The sequence below is a fragment of the Myotis brandtii genome, unplaced genomic scaffold (genome assembly GCF_000412655.1).
Source record: "Myotis brandtii unplaced genomic scaffold, ASM41265v1 scaffold506, whole genome shotgun sequence".
Lineage (NCBI taxonomy): Eukaryota > Metazoa > Chordata > Mammalia > Chiroptera > Vespertilionidae > Myotis > Myotis brandtii.
Genome location: NW_005369287.1, coordinates 628,513 through 642,787, shown reverse-complemented (window position 1 = coordinate 642,787; position 14,275 = coordinate 628,513). Strand labels below are relative to the sequence as shown.

The window sequence follows — 14,275 nt, the reverse complement described above, 5'->3', positions numbered from 1 at the left end:
GAGGAGGAGGAGGAGGAAGTGGAGGAGGAGGAAGTGGTGGAAGAAGTGGAGGAGGAGGAGGAGGAGGAGAACAGGGAAGGAGGGAAAAGGGAGCAAGAGTCAGGGGGAGAGGGAGAGGGGAACAAATTGAAGGGAAAGAAGAACAAACCCATAGAAAGAAAAAATACTCATCTACTCAATCTTTCTTGGTCAGAAGTATTCCTTAGATGAGTGTGAGATTGTAGACTACAACAGAAATGGTTGGACTCCAAGTACAAATTTTGATCACTAAAGACAGAAGGGAGAATCTCTGACCTTTAGGTTCAAACATGCCAACCACTTCTACTTTGCAAACTATTAGTCAATGTTTTACTTCAAGATCGCATTATTTCAGCAAGTGATCACAACATGCAGGACAGGCAATCCTGGCCTACCAGCCACTTGTGAATCTGTCCCCACTTCCGATCAAAGGAATGATGAGAATGCTACAAATGCAAAAGTTTCATAAACTAAAGAGTTTCCAAGAGTTACTGCATTCTCTGAAAAGTCTTAAATTAATTGTATACATTTGCCCTGAAGTGCAGATTGTTGACTCAAAGTTACACATTCAAAATACAGAAAATTACTAAGCTAAATATGTTCAATAATAAGAGACATATGGTTCTCTGTAGTTTAGAGAACCATAAGTAGAAGTTATATTTAATAATTATCTCCTTATAATTTACTATAACTTTAGGAGTATAAAAGACAATGCATTGCCACGTTTTCGTTTCAAGTCAAGAACTGCATTCAATATTTAAAACTATATATGAGGTTAAAAAATATTACAACATATTAACGATCTTTCTTTTTGTGTTTAGCTATAACAATATGGAAACTATACACTTCTCTTAATCCATTAGCAGAAGATACACCAGCAATGTCAAAATAAAGTGCTTAGTACTACCCTGCAGGTTTTCCCCCTTTATATTAATACAGCATCATAAATATGTTTATGGGAATTTTCAGAGTTAGGTCAATATTAGAGGAAAGGTTAAAAAAAAAGAGCATTGCCAAATCTCAATATACCTATTTTTAAAATCTGATTTGCTTCTTTCTGGTGATAAAAGAATACTGAAATTTATTAACTACAGAAAAGTATAAGTAAAATTAATCATAATTCCACCATAGACAAAGTATTGATAGTAACCACTTCTTTCTAGTAGTTTTTGATCCTATATATGGGTACCAGGCTTTGTAACACAAAATTGGAGTCTTACAAGTCTTATAGTTTGTTGCTGTTGTTGTTTTTCATTTTCTTATATGAATTTTCTGCCGTTATTAAATATGCTTAAAAACTATAAGGTTGAGTAACGTCACAGTGCTTTACTGTGTAGATATCATAATATAATTACCTGAAATTCTAAGATATTTAGAACTATAGTAAATAACATAGCAAGAGTTATATGTGTTTGCTGTTATTATTTAAAACAAATATCACATTTAACTTGCTGACGTATAATGGATTGTTAAGATACAAACAACAGGTTACACTCTTCCCAGTGTTTCAAAGGGAACTAGATTTACTTCAGAAGTAAACTAGCCAAATATGGTTTTTGAGACTAGCACGAAATTAGGGTTATTCCCCTCAATTACCTCTTTTTGCTGTCGTTCCAGTTCTCTCATGCGTATATCTCTTGCTTCTGCCCGGGCAGCCCGTTTTGCTGCCAGCCTTGCCTCTGCCTGAAAAGTAATATAAAGATTCAGCTTTGTTTAAAAAGAGCTACCACCACTACCTCTACCCCAGGGGGGAGAATAAGGAGCAAATAAGACACGACCTTCCATGGGGTGGAGACTGGGGAGGGCAAGATATCCTCTATCAGCAGTTTGACTGACTTCAGTCAAATCCTTATATACTCATTTCTCTCTCCAGTCCCAGGGTCTCTCCTAAAATCCAGGCCTTCACCTTTAACTGCTTGCCTTGATTATTCATTCAAAACATTTCACACAATTCATTATGTATCTCTCCAAACTTGCTTTTCCAGAATGTCTTTCCCTAGCAATTGAATCATATAAATTAGAAACATCAGAACAAACCTCTATTTCATTTTGCACATTGCCAATGTCCAGTCCCCAAGTATTGTCAATTCTCTACCACTGAGTTTCTCGCAAACCTATCCTGGCCTTTTTGATTCCACTGTTTCTGCTTGTTTCAGGAACTTTTCAATGTCTCTCTCTTTAAATTGAGATATAACTCACATATTATCAAATTCACCAATTAAAAGTATGGTTCTGTGGCTTTTTTAGTATATTCACCGGGCTGCACAACTATCACTACTAATTCCAGTACTTGCCCACGTGTACCAGTTGCTCCCATCTGCGGCCATTCCTGGGCTCTACTGTGCTCTATTAAGCCTCTCTTCAGACTGTTTGCTTGGCAGGAGGTATTCTCTCCTATTCAGCTAAAATATAACCTTCTATGAAGGCCCGATTCCCTCTTTCATCGAGTAATACTGTACGCACATGCCTCTATTGTGGCTTTACTATGCTGCATTGAAGTGACATGCTCTGTCACCCCACAACTTGCATGCCTCAATGTCTGCTAAGTAAACAAAAGAATTTCAAGCCACCAGCCGAAGTCTCAAGGAAATGAGACCAGGAAATAGCTTGATGCACCACATGAAACAAAAATCTTCTCTCTGGTTTCTATCTTGTAGTGGTTTCCTCTGTTCTTGGCCACATCCTAACTCTGATTTCAATCTCCCCTTCTGATATCTACAGCAGTTGTTTCTTCTCATTTGTTATATCCGTGCCCACGCCTTATACTAAGAAGTGGTTCAGCCAATGTTTAAAAGGGTCTACTGTGTGTAAGCTATTATGCTAGATGCTAAAAATACAGAATAAGATATGACATCTCTGCCTTAAAGAAGTTCACAATCTAATTGAGGGAGACAGAAACACAATGTTTACAAGGAGGGAAGCATGCAAGAGGGAGCAATTAAGTTACGCCTGGCAAGGTCATAGCAGGCTTCTAAGAGGAGGAGACAGTTTAATAGTTAACATTTATTCAACTACCCAATTTTGGAAATTTCCCAGTCAGCTTAACTGGCCTTTCAGTAGCAAAAACCCTAGGAAGTTACTGTAGTCTACCAACCTCCAGCTCTAAACACTGACATAAATTTTACACTGGCCTCTATCTTTTAAAAACCTATATCCCCACCCTGGCCAGTGTGGCTCAGTTGATTGGAGCGTCATCTGTATAACAAAAGGTTGCAGGTTCGATCCCCAGTCAGGACACATACCCAGGTTGCAGGTTCAATCCTCCGTCAGGGGGAAAGTAGGAGGCAACCAATCAATGTTTTTCTCACATCGATGTTTCTCTCTCTCTTTCCCTCATTCCTCTAAGATCAATTAAAAATAAAAATAAAAAAGACTATACCCCCACTTTTTTATTTTTTTAAGTATGCTCTGCCTTCTCTATCCCTCTATGACTAAGCACCACTTTATTAGTAGAGTCTGTATTTACAGAAAAAGACTACAAGTCTAAGTTAGAGAGCAAATACATTTTTAAATTACCAAGTATCATTTTCCTGGGAAAATTTTTCAAACCTCTTTTTTTAATTTAAGAAAGCCATAACAATGTGTAGGAGTTTTCATTTCCATGTATATTAATTAGCTTTGTACTTGTGGCCTCCCTTAGAAATTTATCAAGAAGGCCAATTTCATCCTTCTAATATCTGTAGCCACTTCTGCACAATAGATACTAAAATGGGACTTCCCTCACCAAACCGAAATTATAGATCATTGAAATCTATTCTCGAACAAAACTTCTTTTACAACAAAAGGGAGAGGAACCTGACTACTGTGTAACAGAAAGAACGTGGACTTCTGAGCCACAAAAACACCCTTTCCCTCCCTTAGTCACTTAGCCAACTTGATCAAAACTCAGATGTTACTTCCCTTGGACATGGTCCTGAAGAAGGAAGGCCCCTGGACAATCTGGGTCTTTAGATACACTGCTACCAGATGCCTAAGGCAGCGCGGACAGGAGAGGCCAATCTAGCAGACAAAATGCGTGCTCTATACTTATACTCAGTGATTTTACCTCTTCTATCTCATGGCACACATAAACTAATTTTTAAATTCTGCAGCACACCAAAAAATATATTTTTTGCCAATCTGACAAAAAAAATAGGTATAATTTTGATTCATTCATTGTTGTGTTGGCATTTTTTATTTGACAATTTAAGGAAAAGAGGTCAGTGCCCCTGACTAAATAGTCAGGTATTGTAAGTTTTAAAAATTCTTGCAGCACACCAGTTGAAAATTGCTGCTTATGAAAAGAAAAACAAACAAAAAAAACCCCCAACAAAACAAAACAAAAAGAAAATTGCTGCTTATAATGATACATTTTTATACAGACCAATTATAGCTACACAAAGCATACTCCTGGGTAGTAACATTAGCATTCTCCCCTCAGAATACAATGACATGAAAGAGCTGCTACAGATTTAACACTACCTCACAAATGTAAAATAAATGGGACATCACAATAAAAGACCACAAAAATTCACCCAAGTACAAAACAAAGTTGGATAAAAAGTTAAACATAGAATTACCATTTGATCCAATAATTCCACTTCTGAGTACATAGACCAAAGAATTGAAAGCGAAGATTCAAACAAATATTTGTAAACCAATATTCGTAAGCAGCATCATTAATAAGAGTCCAAAGGTGGAAACAACCCAACTGTCCATCAACAGATGAATGGATAAACAACGTGAGTTATACATGTGTATGGAAAAGGGTGCAGTAATAAACCATAAATTCTTTACTGTACAGGTCATGCCATGGTGGGTAGTCAGGCCCCAGACCTGTAACTTCTTTAGTGAAAGGTTTTTAAGCAAACCCTATCTATTGTTCTTGCGCATCAAGGTGAACATACCTTTGAAATGCCAGAAGTAATACCCTCCAAGGTGTGTAACCACGCTCAAGAAAGCACATAATCTGGTTAATATCATGTTATCCAATCCCACCTTGCTTTCTTCCGCCTTCACATAATCTTCCTTACATTCCCTCCTTAAATTCTAAATGCATAAAAGAAACCGAAACTGTTATTCTGGGGAGCATCTGAAATCTTGCTCTCTAGCATATGTTATTAGTTTTGACTCAAACTCAAAAATTTCCCATAGGTTTGAGTGTTTTTACATAGCTATACAGACACATGAAATATTATTCGGCCTTACAAAAAAAGAAACTTAACACATGCTAAAACATGTGCAGCCTCTACTGAAAACAGCTTAGCAGTTCCTCAAAACATTAAACATTGTCAATAATATCCAGCGACCACCTCCAGATATGTACCTAAGAACATATGTCCACACAAAATCTTGTACATGAATGTTCATTAGCATTATTCACAATAGTCTAAAAAAATTAAAACAAGCCAAATGTTCATCACCTGATGAATGGATAAACAAACTGTGGTCTTATCCATACAGTGGAATATTATTCAGCTATAAAAAGAAAAACTGATAGAGGCAGGCTACAACATGGATGACCTTAAAAACATGCTAAGTGATAAAAGCCAGACACAAAAGGACACATTGCATAATTCTATTTATATAAAATGTGCAGAATAGACAAATCCAGAGGCTGGGACATGGGGAACATGGAGAGTGATTGCTAATTGTTATGGGGTTTCTTTTTGTGCTGATAGAACGTTCTGCAATTAGAAAGTGGTGAGTGCTGCACATCCTTGTGAATGGATTAAACACCACTGAAATTGTATACTCTAAAATAACAAATGTTATGATATTTAACTTATATCTCAATTTTAAAATTTTTAGCAAAGAGTACTTGGTACATAAAAAAAAATACAATGCCGAAGATAAACTAATAGTAAAATATGCAACATTTCAGTACATAAAATTCAATAAATAAAACAGGAGAAAAGAAATCTATCTAGTGATCTAGTTTGGAAAATGCCAACTTACACTTTTTTTTTTAATCAGTCTTTATGAATTTCCAAGACAGGGATAAAATAATAAAGCATTTTTCAGACTTACATGACCACACTATGAAATAAACCCTAAATAATTCTTCAAGGATTGTATTCAAGGAACACATGTAGGAAATAATGATTAAACTTAATGGCAGCATACCAGAATCCAATTCAAACTATACTAAATTCTGTTAAGGGGTAACCTTACCTCTGATTTTAATATTTATACCAGCGGTTCTCAACCTGTGGGTCACAACCCCTTTGGGGTCAAACGACCCTTTCACAGGGGTCGCCTAAGACCATCGGAAAACACATATATAATTACATATTGTTTTTGTGATTAATCACTATGCTTTAATTATGTTCAATTTGTAACAATGAAAATACATCCTGCATATTAGATATTTACATTACGATTCATAACAGTAGCAAAATTACAGTTATGAAGTAGCAACGAAAATAATTTTATGGTTGGGGGGTCACCACAACATGAGGAACTCTATCTGTATTAAAGGGTCGCGGCATTAGGAAGGTTGAGAACCACTGATTTATACAATTAAAATAACGTTATCAGAATAATCTCATAATCAAAACCCAAACTTTCAAAAGAATGTGGAAGATAATATAACTACTATCATTTCAGCAGTTACCTAAGCAAAGCTATATGCTTATTTGTCTTTAATCCACAAACTAACTCCTTGAGGTACGGAAAGGTTCAGTAACTTGCCCAACAGTCCTTGGCCAGCAAGTACTGGAGCTGAGATTCATATCCTAAGAATCTGACTCTAGTCAACACTCTTAACCATGTTGCCACACTTGTATCTTTAAACCCCAAGTATAAGAAAGAGCATATCCTTAGACAAATAATAAAGGTTTACTTTGGATGAATTCTCCTAAGATTTTTCAACTTAACATAAATTCTTTCTTTTCTGTGAAATGGTACCATTCTGGTTCTTATTTCTTTGACCATGACTTTACTACCCCCAATGTAGGTAATCTCCTTTGCTGCACAGCCTTTCATCTTCTTATTCCATATTTTCACTTACCAGCCAATGAGAATGACTCATATCTAACATCTCAAGCTCTGACCAAAACCAAAGTCGACATTTCTGTCTAATGGGTCTCTTATTAATAAACTTAGAGTGAATAAAAGCAAACTCCTCTTCCCCCAGTGAAGAGGGCTTGCTTCCCTATTTTCCAATCTACAGAAATGAAACCCGTGTTACATTTGTTCCAAACACAAGTTCTCGGGGCCTCCTACTTCCTAACCAAATCTTCCTGTTCAAGGTCCCTGGAATCCAATCTTTCATTTCCATTCCAACACTTTTCCTCTTCTAAGCATTCTGTTTCCTAATTCCAACTTCACTTTATCCATTTCAACTCTCCTTCCGCCCTTGATAGTCCATACTATAAATTGTTGAATTAATCTGCCTGCAACACCAAGAAACAATCGAAATAAAACATCCTAAAGTAAAATCTGATTAGCCATAATATAGTTTATGATGCCCAATATGCAAAAGCATCCTTATACTTTCTGAATTTTAAATGTGAATTCTGTTACTGCTTCAGATAAACACAGAACTAAAGTAAATTTGCTGTAGTGCCCAGTGGTACTGCAAATAAGCTCAACTAAGGCCAATCCTACTATAACGCTTCCATCTGTCCAGTAGGTCTACAAGTAAGGCAGGATCTATCCAATCCACTGGACAGTGCTTACTGTTTTCTTGGAATATAATCCACAAGTCAAATTTCATTTGGGAGTATTATTGGGGGGAAAAAAGCTATGTTTATTTTGTTTGATCCCATCATCCTAAGATTCAAAGGCAGGATAATTATGTTATATGACAATAAACTAATATAAATGTATATATTGTTATCTAACATAAAGTCCATCCTCCCTAGGGAATTTGCCCAACTATCTGATCTCTCTTCTGTCTTCACTTTCCCACTCTATTGGTTCGTTCTTCTCATCATAAGGTTCAAAGCCTCTCTCTTATCTTTAAGAAAACAAACAAAAAATACCATCTGGTTAAATTCTACCTTGTCTTCTCTTTATAACCTACTTTTCTACTAGCACCTCCCTCCTTAATTCTCACTCGCATCAAATGACTGCATTCTGGCTTCTGTCTAAATCACTTTATTGAAATTGCTCATGCAAAAGTAACTAATGACCGCTAACTACCAAACCTAGTAAAATTTTTCTATTCTTCTCTCACTTGTCCTATCTGACTTCCAACATCAATGATGACTCAATTTCTTCTTTAAAATCTCACCTCCTGGCTTTCTGCAATACTAATCTTTCCTGGTTTTCCTTTTGACTCGACCTCTCTTCCTCAGAATCATTCATATATAGGTTCATTTTCCCCTGCTAGCGCCTTAAATTTTTTTAAATTTTAATATAATAAAAGCTTCCAGGCTTGATCTCCCTTTTTTCACTCTATGTTCCCTGCCTGAGTAATATTGGTAGTTTGCAAATCTTTATGTCCAACCCAGCCTTTCTTCCACAGTCCCTGATCGAACTGGCTCTTAAACACTGGGGCTGTGTTTCCTGTTCCCCTACCTCTCTGCAGCCATACTGCACTATTATTCTGGCTGTTTCTCACATGGTTCCAGTTGTTTCATACCCCTGTGCCTGTAAAGTGCTTAGGAAGCAATACACAAAAATCCATAAAACAAGGGAGAACTTTTATTTATTTTTAAAGAATTTTATTGATGTTTAGAGAAAGAGAAAGGAAGGGAGAGGGAGAGAGAGAGAAACATTGATGTGTGAGAGGGATGCATGCTCCCTACCAGGGACTGAGCCCCCAACCTGGGCATGTGCCTTGACCGGGAATCAAACCAGCAACTTTTCAGTACGTGGGACAATGCCCAACCGAACCACACCGGCCAGGGCTATATTAGAACTTGTAGAAAATGGACAGGAAGAATATATTATTATTTTATTAAAGTGGTCCCCTGTTGTGGTGGGGAGATAGGCCTGGGGGTGGGGGGTGAAAGAAAGGGTCCTGAACTTGGTTTATAATGTCTTCTTTCTCCCTTCCTGCCTCTTTGTAAAGAAAAGATCAAAAACAACTGTCACAAAATGTTGACATCAGTTAATGTTGGGTGGTGGACTTATGGACACATATATTATCATCAAAACCTTTCAGCATTTACTATTTTTCCAGAAAGAATAATACATCAAAACACACACTCCTGTATCTTTATAAAAAGGGAAACCTTGCCCTGACCGGTTTGACTCAGTGGATAGAGCGTCGGCCTGCGGACTGAAGGGTCCCAGGTTCGATTCCAGTCAAGGGCATGTACCTTGGTTGCGGGCACATCCCCAGTAGGGGGTGTGCAGGAGGCAGCTGATCGATGTTTCTCTCTCATCGATGTTTCTAACTCTCTATCCCTCTCCCATATATTTAAAAGGGAAACCTCTAGTTTTAAAACTTTTGCCTACTGTGATCATGTAACAGTTTTAAAGAGAGGCAAATTAAATTTCATAATGCACTGACTGAACCATGTCTGTAATTGTCAGCCTGCATGTATATCCGTAATATAAAACCCATGCAACTGGAATGAATTATAGAGATAGGTATAATCTGGACCTTTACAGACTATGCTTAAATTTCAAGAAATCTGAAACACATAATTCTAAGAAGTAAAACATTCATGGAAAATGACTAATTCAGGTAGCTAAGACTCAGAGTTTACTGTGTTTAATTTTATTTATTCTTCCATGGCACTCATGCCAAAAGAACCCTGAAAGTCAAATTAAGAGACATAATATTTATTGTGTTGCTATGGTTTCCAAATTAACAAATAAAAATCATCACTCAATTTCCTAGCAACATCCCTTTAGTAGAAAATCTTAGTATGCATTTTTCTTAGATCTTACAATATAATTACGTTGCACCACCTTTTTAAAAGCTTTTGATACTTGAAGACCAAATATTTAAATTTTTCTGAGCATAAATACCAATATGTATTAGATCAAATATAGAGATTTTAACCCATTTTCTTCTGCTGTCAAACTATATCTGCCTTTTATTCAAAGACCTTTTGATAGCAAAATATTCTTTTGGAATCAAAGAAGAAATTTAAGATTATAGACTTTAGTACTGAGGTCTAAGTACAACCCAATAAAAAGATAGTACAGGAAAAATGAAACTTTTAATCTATAATGACATATCTAACCAAAGGAGAAAATATGAATCAGTTCTAGCAGATATACTGGGGGGAGAGGGGAGGTTTTGCTAGTACAGTGTATTGTCTTCACATTTAGGTTAATGATACTATGCTATTTGAATTTTTACCCCCAAATTCCTGTAAGTCACAGGAATGGTGAAGATTATGACAGTGAACATTATACCAAATATTTTTCCAATCATATTGACACAAAACTAAGTCTTAGGCTTCAATAATCCTCCCTTCATTCTGGTTAGAGGGACAAATCAAGGGACAGAGAGATTTGAGAGTAACACTGGATGGAATAAAGAGAGATGTGCCCTTGATGGGCATTGGCTGAATTCATGCACTAATACCAACAAAAGGAATCCCAAATGACTGAAGAACAACTTAGATTTACACTTTCAAAGAATCTGTCTAATAAAATCAATAAATACAAAGAGAGGGGATTTTTTATTTATTTTTTAACTGGGTAGAAATGGAAAGAAAAACATACACTTTTTATAACTCTGAAAAAGTAACTCACATTTCAGAATCTCTTAAAAATTTTTGTGTACCATCACTGAGAACATTTAAAGGTATTTTAAATAAGAGTAATTCTGCCTCCTGTGGAGTTACTTTTTCAGACAAATCCAATTTGCATGGAATAATCTGAACCAAACACACAATGATCAAAAAAAAGTGTCAGAATTAAGAAAGACTTGAGACTGGACTTTGAAATCTTAGCTCTTTAGGGCTCTACTTGAGGAGTGATTTTCTTCAACTCTATACCTTCTCCCTAGAAAATTTCATCCACACTCTTGATTTCAATTACCTTCTACATGCTGACAAGTCTCAAAAGATCTATCTTCAGCACAAACTTCTCCTTTGACCTCTTGATCTATATTCCCAAAACTACCTCTTCAAAATCTCCACTTAGATGCCTCACAGGCACCTTAACTCAACACATGCCAACATAAATACATGATCTTCCTTCCCCAAACCTCCTCCCCAATCTAATGTTCCCTACTATCCACCCAGATACACAAGCCAAAACTTCCCCTGGCTGCTATACAACCATAGTCACACCTTGAATGTCCAACTACTTACCTCTCCATTCCAACAACCTCTCATCATCCCACTGTCATCACTCTAGGCCAAGCCACCACTGCCTCTGCAAGTCTTATGAGTCCTCCCCCTCATCCACTGATGCCTCTTTCTGCTATAATATCAAACTTACAGTAAAGTCATCCTCATATGGCACAAATCTGATCATGTGGCACCACTACTTAACACACTGCGTACCGCATAGAAATCTCTAAGACATACGCCAGGGACCGCACGTTTTTGGGCAAACTGCACGTTATTTAAATCATCATAATGCACTTTAGGTGTTGTTTTTCAATAATTATAACATTTTTATTTACAAAAACAATTAAACAATTAAAGTTCCTGATACTTTTTTAACGCATGGTACTGCGTAAAACATTTTCCTCTATGAAGAGGGACCAAACAAAATTTACATAAGTATCTAGATTCGCTCCTTTTTCCATGGGCGTAAAAAAACGAGAACACTCGTGTGCGGTCCTTAACAGAAGGCGCGCGAAACACGAGAAAACTCCTGAGCTGTACGAAATGTGTTAAAACCCTTCAATGTTTTTCCACTGCTCTTATGACAGACCAAAATCCTAAACAGATTCTGTAAGAGTTCCTATCAGGGTTCTCAATCTTGCCCTATTGACAATTAGGCCAGTTTATTTTTCATTGGGGGGGTGGTGGGGAAGGTTTACTATACACTGTAGGATGTTTTAGCAGTATCCCTGGCCTCTACCCACAAATGTCAGGAGCACACCCCCTTGTCTCTCTCTCCTTCCACACCCCTTGTGACAGGCAAAAATATCTCCACACTGCTAAATGTCCCCTGGGGGACAAAATGACCCTGGGTTGAGAACCACTGGCCTACATGATCTGGCACCTGTAACTAACCTCTGGCTACTCTCCTTTTTGCTGTCTAGGTTATTAACAGTGATATTATGGGAGGCACAATAGTTAAGAGTGCAGAAGCCCAAATGTAAATTTCAGCTCTACCTCTTTCTAGTAACTGCAAATTACTTCCCTTCTCCATGCCTTGGATTCATCCTTGATAAATGAGAATAGTAGACTCAACAGAGTTATGAGGATTAAATACATTTAAAGTACTTAGAACAGTGCCTGGCTTATAACAACAGCTCAGTAATGTCAGCTGTTATTTTTGTTATCTGAATTCTCAATATTCTTTCAGCTCAAAAGCTTGTCCCTTAGAGTTCCCTCTGACTGGAAAGCTCTTCCCAACATCTGACAATTCCCTTCCCACCCACACCCCTGCCCCACCGCCTAAATAATTGCACTCATCCTTCAAAAACCATTTGAAATCATTTCTCAAGAAAGCCTTCCCAAAACCTGAGTTGCCCTGTCACACACTCTATAATAAAACCATTTACTATCCACTCAAAGTGCTTGACACAGTTAAATTGTTCTCTCAATTCCAAGAATACCACTGATTGTGACATACACTGACATACACTGACAATCACAGCTTTCGATTTCAGAAAAGAAATCACCATACTAAATGTAGACATTAATTATGAAAGAAAAAAGGCGCTGAAAATTGAGGAACCAGTCCATTAGGTAATTACTTGCTTTCTGTCTATTATCTTTTCTAGAATCTAAGCTACATAAGGGAAATGACCATGTTCGCCCTTTCCATCCCATATCCTCTGTACCTGACACACTATCTGTGAAGAGAAGATGCTCAATAAACATTTACTGAATGAATGACGTTCAAAATTCATGGTTGTTTATTTGTTTTTAAGATTTTTTTATTTTTAGAGAGAGCAGAAGGGAGAAGGAGAGAGAGAAGAACATCAATGTGAGAGCAAAACATCAATCAGCCCCCTCCTTCACAACCCCTGCTGGGATGGAACCCACAACCCAGGCATGTGCCCTGACTGGGAATCAAACCAGTAATCTTTCAGTGCACAGGATGACACCCAACCAACTGAGCCACACCGGCCAGGACCATGTTTTTAATTCTCACCCAAGGATATTTTTTCCATTAATTCTTAGAGAGAGTGGAGGGGGGGGGACAGAGAGAGAGAGAAAGAAACACTGATGTGAGAGAGACAACCTAGGTACATGCCGTTGACCAGGATCAAACCTGAGACCCTTCTGTCTTAGGACAACACTCTAACCACTGAGCAACCTGCTAGGGCCAGGCCATGTTGGAATAAACAAACAAAAAAAACCAAAAAAAACCTCTATTCTTTCCCAGCCAGGTGACTCAATTGATTGGAGTGTCACCTTGTACACCAAAAAGGTTGTGGGTTCAGTTCCTGGTCGTGGCACATACCTAGGTTGCGGGTTCAGTCCCTGGTCAGGGGATGTACAGGAGAAAACCAATCTCTCTCTCTCTCTCTCTTTCTCTCTCTCTCCCCCTCCTTCACTCCCTCCCTCTCTCAAACCAATAAACATCCTAAGGTAAAGAATAAAGAACAACCACCCTATTCTCAAATAAAACATGGCATTAATGTTCTTAATTATTGCTGATTATAATTCTTCTCTGCATTCTTTAAAAATATTTTTATTGATTTTTAGAGATCAATTGAGCCACACAAGCCAGGGCGAGTCTTTGCATTTTTAAAAGCTAGTATCCTTGCCCTGGCAGGTGTGACTCAGTGGTTAGAGCATAGGCACGAGTACCGATTCCCATAGGTTCAATTCCCAGTCAAGGGCACATACCTGGGTTGCAAATTCGAACCCCACCCCGTCAGGGTGCGTGTGGGAGGCAACCAATCAATATGTCTCTCTCAAATCAATGCTTCTCTCTCTCTTTCTCTCTCTCTTTCCCCCCTCCTCCTTTTGGTTCTCCCCGCTCCCTTCTACTCTCTCTGAAAATCAATGGAAAAAATATCCTAGGGTGAGGATTAACAACAACAACAATAATAATAAAGCTGGTATCCTTGATGTATTTTATCCTTAATTTGCCAAGACCTAAAAATGAATAAATTATTCAAATAAAATAGCAAGATAACTATGAAAAGATCATTATCTCTATTGAGCAATCAAGACTATCATTCCATACAACAATAACAATGAACAATATCTTTTAAACTAAGCACAAA

At 37.5% G+C, this 14,275-nt stretch overlaps 1 protein-coding gene across 9 annotated transcripts in view; it reads right to left on the bottom strand.

Moving 5' to 3' along the window:
* LRRFIP2 (leucine rich repeat (in FLII) interacting protein 2) overlaps positions 1 to 14,275 on the bottom strand; it is a 101,037-nt gene that overhangs the window by 66,058 nt on the left and 20,704 nt on the right. For 6 of the 9 annotated variants that reach the window (XM_014548416.1, XM_014548417.1, XM_014548413.1 and 3 more), the window contains exon 3: positions 1,615 to 1,701. In XM_014548416.1, coding sequence (XP_014403902.1) covers positions 1,615 to 1,701 — 87 coding nt within the window. Of the gene's footprint in view, positions 1 to 413; positions 465 to 1,614; positions 1,702 to 14,275 lie in introns of all 9 variants that reach the window. The other 3 variants (XM_014548415.1, XM_014548411.1, XM_014548412.1) reach the window with 1 other exon arrangement.